The sequence below is a fragment of the Palaemon carinicauda genome, unplaced genomic scaffold, assembly GCF_036898095.1.
Source record: "Palaemon carinicauda isolate YSFRI2023 unplaced genomic scaffold, ASM3689809v2 scaffold3, whole genome shotgun sequence".
In the NCBI taxonomy this organism is placed as follows: domain Eukaryota; kingdom Metazoa; phylum Arthropoda; class Malacostraca; order Decapoda; family Palaemonidae; genus Palaemon; species Palaemon carinicauda.
The window spans coordinates 889,908-899,414 of NW_027170665.1; the positions used below are offsets into that span (position 1 = coordinate 889,908).

At 35.3% G+C, this 9,507-nt stretch overlaps 1 protein-coding gene across 1 annotated transcript in view; it reads right to left on the reverse strand.

Annotated features, from left to right (window-relative positions):
• Positions 1-1,578: 1,578 nt before the first annotated feature.
• Positions 1,579-9,507, reverse strand: part of LOC137636443 (putative uncharacterized protein DDB_G0292636) — a 12,352-nt gene continuing 4,423 nt past the window's right edge. The window contains exon 2 of the mRNA XM_068368867.1: positions 1,579-1,971. Within this exon, the coding sequence (XP_068224968.1) occupies positions 1,579-1,971 (393 nt within the window). The remainder of the gene's footprint in view (positions 1,972-9,507) is intronic.

The following is a 9,507-nucleotide window of genomic DNA, read 5'->3' on the forward strand; positions in this document are numbered from 1 at the left end:
GGGCTTTTTTCCTTATTTAAAGCTGGCCGTGACATTTCTTCGTTATGCTTTAAGTTATCTTTCATCTCTCAAGATTTGATTCATTTTCCTCTAAGAGGGAGGAAGAAGGGGGGGGAGGGGCATCTCTTAACGCTCTGAGCCCCTTTTCCCATCAATATGCTTATCAGATTTCTGGTCGTCTCTTCCCTTTTCAAAGATGAGCTCGCCCCCTGACCAGCCTCGAATATCCCGATTGCTTCCTACCCTAACTCGTTCCTTTTCAAACCTCCTACCGCCACCCACCCCCCCATCCCAATTCCCCAACCTCACACACACACACACACACACACACGACGTCTTTACATTTCCCCTTAAACCTTACGCACTTTCGGAAAGAGCTCGCCTCTTCTTCTCATCTGGGCAAAGCCTTACTTCTTCTACTCCCGCCCACACCCAGCACATGTTCATTTCATAATACATATCCCGGAGACACTTCCATTATCTGACATGGCGTCGTCAAGGATTGTCTGCCCAGCACCGCCCCAACCCCCCCCCCCCTCCTCCCTTCCTTACTTTTTGAGACAATGTCTCCCCCATTTACTATATAGTCATGTACGTTGCTTTTCTCTCTCTCTCTCTCTCTCTCTTACATGTACATACTGTCTTCATCTAATCCTCAGTGTCCATCGGAATGATAATTACGAAGACTGATTATACATATTAGTCAAGAGAAACCTGTCTATGTCAAATATGGAAATTACTCCCATATAATATCTCTCTCTCTCTCTCTCTCTCTCTCTCTCTCTCTCTCTCTCATATACATACTGTCTTCATCTGATCATCATTGTTCATTGGAATGATAATTACGAAGACTAATTATTGTACATATTAATCAAGAGAAATCTGTATTTCAAATATGGAAAGTACTCTCTCTCTCTCTCTCTCTCTCTCTCTCTCTCTCTCTCTCTCACGCAGATTTCCCAATGGCAAAACTTTTGCATAAAAGCCTGTGCCCCAATTTCATTACAGCTAAAAGCTAATGAAACTCGCCGACTCCTGTCTGTTTAACTACTGATTATTCATTCTCATCGCCCCGTTCTTATCTCTCTCTCTCTCTCTCTCTCTCTCTCTCTCTCTCTCTCTCTCTCTAGTTTGGATTTTTCTGTAGGATTAAAAGAAAGAAATGCGTCAATCTCTCTCTCTCTCTCTCTCTCTCTCTCTCTCTCTCTCTCTCTCTACGGAATTCAGACTTACTACGATTTTCATTGGGGGGACTTGACAAGTTTTGATTTTTCTGTAGGATTAAAGGAAAGAACTCTCTCTCTCTCTCTCTCTCTCTCTCTCTCTCTCTCTCTCTACGAAATTCAGACTTGCTACGATTTTCATTTGGAGGACTTGGACAAATTTTGAATATTTCTGTAGGATTAAAGGAAAGAACTGCCTCATCTCTCTCTCTCTCTCTCTCTCTCTCTCTCTCTCTCTCTCATATATCCAAGAGACATCGAGAACCAATCCCTTGTCAAACATGCATCCAACAAACATTGGAAATTTTGAAAATTGTCTGGAGGAAAAAGTCTGACAAGAGACCGATGGCCCATCTTACATATCAATAACGCAGGAGGAGACGAACAAGGCTGGTATTCTTCCTCCTCCTCTTATTTTTTTCTTATTCTTTTTCTTCTTCTTCTTCTCAGCAAGTGCGACCTTCTTCTTCTTTTTCTTCTTAAGTCTGATCTTCTTGTTCTTGTTCTTGGTCTTCTTCTTCTTGTTCTTCTTCTTAGCAATGCTGATATTCTCCTCCTCCTCCTCTTCCTTCATTTTATTCTTCATCTTCTTCTTCTTCTTAATAGGTCCGATCTTCTTCTTCTTAACAAGTTTGATCTTCTTGTTTTTGTTCTTGTTCTTCTTCTTAGCAAAGCTGATATTCTCCTCCTCCTCCTCCTCCTCCTCCTCCTCCTCCTCCTCCTCCTCCTTCTTCTTCTTCTTCTTCTTCTATTAACGTGCTTTTTTACCGTTTTTGTTTGGGGTAATCACGGTTGCCTTCTTTTGAAGGACTTCCTTTGGCTTATGGGTAGACCGTAGTCCCAATCAGCTGCCCTGCCTGACATCACTTAAACCTGGTAACTTAAATTCATGTGTTGTACCATTCACCAGCGTCCTTCCTCCCAGCAGCGAGGAGTCTCGGTCCGAACTTAAAATACCGGATCAAAATCCGGTTTATTTAAGTTGTCTCCTTCAAGGGTTCACTCTCCGTTTACGTAGCAGTGTCCTGTGTTTACTTTAACCTATGGGTATCATTCCACCGTCTCTTTTGCTATTGATTCGCTAAGTGAGATATTCAGGGCACAGTTTTTTTTTTATATACAATGGGGTAAGTGTTCTGATAGTTTTAGAACGGAGGCTAGATAGGTGCCTCTTTGCTATTTTATTTCCTGTGGGAAATCCTCTCCTGACGAACTATTGTTTCTTTCATTTCGCTACCTTCAATATACTGCTAAGCCCAGTCTATATATATATATATATATATATATATATATATACACACACACACACACACACGATGGGTAAGTCTTCTGATAGTTTTAGAGCGCCTGCTAGATTGGTGCCTCTCAGATATTTCATTTTCTGTAGGATATTGCTTTTTTTACATTTTGCAACCTTCAATATACTGCTAAGCCCAGTCTTATATATATATATATATATATATTATATATATATATATATATATATATATTATATATGCGATGAGCTAAGTGTTCTGATAGTTATAGAACGCCGACTAGATAGGTGCCCCTTTGCTATTTTATTTCCTGTGGGAGAACCTTTCCTGACGAACTATTTTTTTTCATTTTGCTACCTTCAATATACTAAGCCCCGTCATTTTTATATATACTGTATATACGATGGGTTAAGTGTTTCGATAGTTTTAGAACGCCGGGTAGATAGGTACCTATCAGCTATTTGCTTTTCTGTAGGAAAACTTTCCTTATTGAATTTTTTTTACTACCTTTAAAATATATATACTCCTAATAGAGACCTCAAGAATCTGTATGTCACATAAATTCAATTTGTATGGGAAGATATCATTCCCATTACTACCTCATGACATAACTTTTCTATCACCAGTCTAGCAAATCTTGTCAAGAAGAAAATTGTCTTCTAAGATAATTGTCTTTTTTTTCACCATTAGCTGAGAAAAAACATGTCTGGAAGTTTTTCCCTGTTTTCTGATAAAAACCATATCTTATTTTTTCGCTATTATCTGATTAAAAACTCATATATGATTTTTTTTTCGCTATTATTTGATAAAAAAAACCATATATGAGTTTTTTCGCTATTATCTGATAGAAAAAAAACATATATGAATCTTTTTGCTATTATCTGTTAAAAAAAAAAAAAAACTTATCTGGAATTTAAGGAATTTATGTGAAGATTAAACATCAAAAGTGAACGAAAGGTAATAGATTTTAGACAAAGTTTTGCTGTCGTTGCCGCCCCGTATGCAAATAAGGTTTGCCTTAAACAATTTCTGCATTTTTATTAGAAAAGTGACGTAACCAGAAACATATTTACGTCCCCCGAATAACATTATGTAGTTGCTTCCGCTTGATACTTTAATATATGATTTTCCGTGAAGTTTTATTCCAGCTGTAACCAAGATGTGGAATGATCTTAATCGGGTAGTTGAATCGGTAGATCTTCTAAAGTTCAAACTTGCAGCAAGTGTTTTTATATTGAACAGGCTAACATAAGTCTTTTTATAGTTTTTGTATAAAATATATGTTTTAATGTTGATGTTTTAAAAGTCTTTTTTATAGTTTATATATGAAACATCTGTTTTAATGTTAATGTTTTTAAAATATTTTATTTTGATTGTTCATTACTTCTTATATCGTTTATTTATTTTCCTTATTTCCTCCTCACTGGGCTATTTTTCCCTGTTGGAGCCCTTGGGCTTATAGCATCTTGCTTTTCCAACTAGGCTTGTAACCTAGCTAGTAGGAGTAATAATAATAATAATCATAATGATAATAATAATAATAATAATAATAATAATGATGATGATTACAATAATGATAATAATAATAATTATTATTATTATTATTATTGATAATGATAATAATAATAATAATAATAATAATAATAATAATAATAATAATAATAATAATAATAATAATAATAAAATGGTTTTTCGTCATTTGATATACCTGCGTTCAACCACAACACGTGAATCAGTCTTCACACTTTGCCATTTCTAAGATATCCAAAACTGCAAAGAAACACAGCACAGCACTTGTGGCCAACGACTTCCTTTACCTCTTATGTAATTTTGTGCTCAACCTACTAATGATGTCCTGTAAACACTGGTGTTATTGCATATCTTCTTCTTCTTCTGCTTATTTTTTTCTGTCATGTGTATCATCATTGTACCCTTACTGTAATTTGGTATATGGCCTTTGCTGAAATTATTATTATTATTATTATTATTATTATTATTATTATTATTATTATTATTATTATTATTATTATTTTTAATATTATTATTATTATGTGCTTGAGTGGAGTATGCTATGTACTCCGGAATAAGTGTGACTTTGGTCTTCCCATGTGCCATATTTATATGTTTTACGTCGGATTGTGAGTTGCTGACTATTTTACCAATGTCCTCCTACCTTGGGTTACGCCATAGCCTCTTTACCATGGTGGTTTTCACTATCCATGTTTCGAGTTCCGTCGCTTGATAGAGAACTCAAAGATGGAAAAGGGTACTTGATGTATTTCTATTATTCATTTCCTTTTTGTTTTTTTAAGTTTATATTTTTTGGTGTTAAAAGTATATGGTAAAATTATGTTTGTTAATATTTACATAGCCAGATTTTAATGGTCTCTTCATCCAGTTTTCCTCGAAGTACTTGGAATTTTGTGAAAATTTACCATGGAAAATCAGGACATTTAAATTTTTTTATACATATATTCCCATACTGAATACTAATGATATTAAGTCAAAAATGTTAGGTAGTAGGTTGGCCAAGGCACCAGCCACCTGTTTAGATACTACCGTTAGAAAGTTATTTGGTCCTTTGACTGGCCAGATAGTACTACATGGGATCCCTCTTAGTCAGGGAGTTAACTACTGCACCGTAATTGTTCAGTGGCTACTTTCCACTAAGTAAGTTTAGAAGAGACTCTTTAGCTATGGTAAGCAGCTGTTCTAGGAGAAGGACACTCCAAAATCAAACCTTTATTCTTTAGTTTTGAGTAGTGCTATAGCTTCTGTACTACGATGTTCTATTTTCTTGGATTAGAGTTCTTTTGCATGAGGGTACAGCCAAGCTCGCAATTCTATGCTTCCTAATTTCCTTCCTCACTGGACCATTTCTCTGTTGGAGCCCTTAGCCTTATAACATCCTGCTCTTCCAGCTAGGGCTGTAGCTTAGGTAGTGTTAATAATAATAATAATATTAATAATAATAATAGTAATAATAGTAATAATAATTTGCCTTCCGAAATCTTTACGTAACACTTGTGTTATTTTCCTGTTTTCCTTTGTCCTATATCAGTTTGAAATGCGAAAATTGATGTCTCAATCTAATTAATGTTGTAGTTGTAATATTTAAGATGTGAAATGATAAAATGACGTCATTTTCTTCCCATGTGATATTATTCATCGTGTTTATCGCGGTTTTTATCGCATTTGTGTTTTGGCCAATCGACCAGATTTAAAATTTTTAAAACAAAGGCTTTCTTATCTCTACATTTGCAGTGTTACTATTTTCTCTTTCTCGACATCATAAAATGTTTAATTATCCCCATAGTATTCAAAGTATTCGCCCAATACCCATAATTGAAATTGATTTCAATCGTTAAGGTAATCCATAAGCTTTGGAATGTTCTCTACAGGAAACACCTTACCTTTATAACGTAATGGAAGGTTCTCCCAGCAAGATATTTCATTAAAACGTTCCCTGATAAAGTCTTCTTTCATTAAGCTTAGGCCCCCCCCCAAAAAAAAAGTATACATATATATATATATATATATATAGATATATATATATATAGATATATATATATATATATATATATGAAGACTATGGTTTCATTGCATATCAGCATTTCCTTTCGACTTGTCTTCGGAAATAGTTATTCATTTCTAAATTAATTCAGTTTGGCATCATGTGCGCTATCACCTTGTGTTGTATTTTCAATTTTGATAATGTCAACAATTAATGTTTTCCTATTTTGGCTTCTTTTATCGCCAAATCTAAAATCACTCAACGTAATTTGCATCGTCTTATCAAGATGTCATCTTCCTCAGCAGGTGGGAGAACAGTGTTCCCCACTACGCCATGATTCACCGTCTCTTCTTCCTAAATCTCCCTAATAATGTTCCTTATTAAAGTACCCATCATCCATAAAGGCCTCTTTAAACTACGAACCTCCTTATTACCTGCGCGTGACGGAGCTCCTAGCCACGACAGAATTGCCGAACAAAAGCTCGTTATGTAGTTCTCGGGGCAATCATTATCTGACTACACTTGTGAAACTACTTTTGCAATACCGTTTCAACCAACAGTGAATATCAGTCTTCCACTGCATGGGGTAAAGTTATCTTGCTTGACGGTACACTTGGGCGTACTGTTCTATCTTATTTCTCTTCCTTTTTATCAAGATTTTACAGTTTATATATGAAAGATGTTTTTCAATGTTGTACTACTCTTAGAATATTATATTTTGATTGTTCATTGCTTCTCTTGTAGTTTAATTATTTCCCTATTTCCTTTCCTTACTGGGCTACTTTTCCTTTGGCTTATAGCATTCTGCTTTTCCAACTAGGGTTGTAGCCTAGCTAATAATAATACTGATAATAATGACGACGATCTCAGGGGGCCTAAACATGGGCAAGTAATCTCATCACAGAAGCCAGTTTTGTGGGCTCAGTGGAAACACCCTTTTGGAGTGGGTGTCATTATCTTACATAATGGCCGCATTGCATTTTTGGGGTCTGTATAGTGTTCCTTCTGCTCCTAGATGTACTTACTTTATATCCTTCTACCTTATCTCCGTTCTGACTTCCTTTCTAACATTTTACTGTCCAACGTATTTTAATTTGTACTTTAGTGTAATTGTATGGTTTCCACCGATTGCATTTGGGCGCTGGATGGTCTTACATAAATCAATACCGGGCTATAAATTCCTAAATCGTAATTTCCTTCGCCAAAATCTTGTGAAGGCTATGTAATCCCCCCAGTCGTCTTTTATATATTTATTTATTTGTGAGCAATTTTACACAAGACTACTGTACCTATTTTCACCAAACTTGGTAGTCATGTTGGATTCAGTTGAGTTACGAGCAAAATATGACTGCTTGTCCTAGCGAAGGTGTGCTCTTTCCTGAGGGCCCCTCTAGTGCCAATTGAAGAGACTAAAATTTGCCATAGACTTAACGATCTTCCAATATATATATATATATATATACACGTATATGTATCGATATATATAAATATATTATATATGTGTGTATATATATATATATATATATTATATATATATATATATATATAATATATATATATATATATATATTATATATATATATATATATAATCTACATATATAAATATAATTATATATATACATATATGTATATGTGTATATATATATATATATATATTATGATTGCCAGAACATGCTACAAAACCTAAGAGGTTGATGTAGGCAGCAGTGGGTCACACTGAGATCCGAACAATCAACGAAGCTTATGCTAAGCATTTCATCTCGACAGACAAATGAATGAAGCGTAGAGATTTTCATGTCGTTCAACGATATCAGGCAAAGCTTTTCAAGTGCTAAAGTCGACTAACACTTCAACGCATTGTTCACTCTTATGTGAGACTGTATTGCCTGCTTTATATTCTCATATTCACTTACCCATTTGGCACGTCATTTTGCTTCTATCTTCTCAAACTTTACTTGCTCTGATTTAGCAAAGCTATAAACTTCGGGCATTTCAGGGTTTAATATCTCTCTCTCTCTCTCTCTCTCTCTCTCTCTCTCAAACATTTCAGTGTTTAATATCTATCAAACATCAGATATTTCAGTGTTTAAATCTCTCTCTCTCTCTCTCTCTCTCTCTCTCTCTCTCCCTCTCTCTCTCTCTCTCTCTCTCTCTCTCTCTCTCTCTGAAACATTTCAGTGTAATATCCTTCTCTCAAACATCAGACATTTCAGTGTTTAGATCTCTCTCTCTCTCTCTCTCTCTCTCTCTCTCTCTAACATTTCAGTGTTTAATATCTTTCTCTCAAACATCAGACATTTCAGTGTTTAGATCTCTCTCTCTCTCTCTCTCTCTCTCTCTCTCTCTAACATTTCAGTGTTTAATATCTTTCTCTCAAACATCAGACATTTTAGTGTTTAAATCTCTCTCTCTCTCTCTCTCTCTCTCTCTCTCTCTCAACCAATTCAAACTTTACTTGCTCAGGTTCAGCAAAACCTTAAACATTATACATTTCAGTGCTTAAACATTCTCTCTCTCTCTCTCTCTCTCTCTCTCTCTCTCAACCAATTCAAATTTTACTTGCTCAGGTTCAGCAAAACCTTAAACATTATACATTTCAGTGCTTAAACATTCTCTCTCTCTCTCTCTCTCTCTCTCTCTCTCTCTCTCAACCAATTCAAACTTTACTTGCTCAGGTTCAGCAAAACCTTAAACATTATACATTTCAGTGCTTAAACATTCTCTCTCTCTCTCTCTCTCTCTCTCTCTCTCTCTCTCTCAACCAATTCAAACTTTACTTGCTCAGGTTCAGCAAAACCTTAAACATTATACATTTCAGTGCTTAAACATTCTCTCTCTCTCTCTCTCTCTCTCTCTCTCTCTCTCTCTCAAGCATGTCAGTGTTTAATATCTCTCTAACATTACAGTGTTTGATATCTTTCTCTCAAACATCAGAAATTTCGGTGTTTAATCTCTCTCTCTCTCTCTCTCTCTCTCTCTCTCTCTCAAACATGTCAGTGTTTAATATCTCTTCTGAAACATTTCAGTGTTTTAATCTCTCTCTCTCTCTCTCTCTCTCTCTCTCTCTCTCAGTCAAAAAACCACACATCCTCTCCAAGTTTTTCTCTGTGTCCAGAACGCTCTTAATCTTTTCCTAACTTCTTTTGGAAATGGTTAAAGCTCTATCTGTTCCAAGTACTGAAGAGTCAGTTTCAGAAGAGGGGAAAAAACCGACCTCATTTTTCTCCGCCTCGTGCACTTCCCGACACCTCCGGCTCCACCAAATGTTTGTCTTCTGGGGAAACGAGGGTTTTTTTGTTAAAGTTTACGAATTCCATTCTTTCTCTTTAACATTCGGTATGATTGGCAGGTCTCTTCTTATTAACGTGTTCTTTGTGATTTAAGAATACATATATATGTATATATATATATATATATATATGTATATATCTGTGTATATCTGTGTATATACATGTATATATCTACATCTATATACATACACACACACAAATATATATATATATATATATATA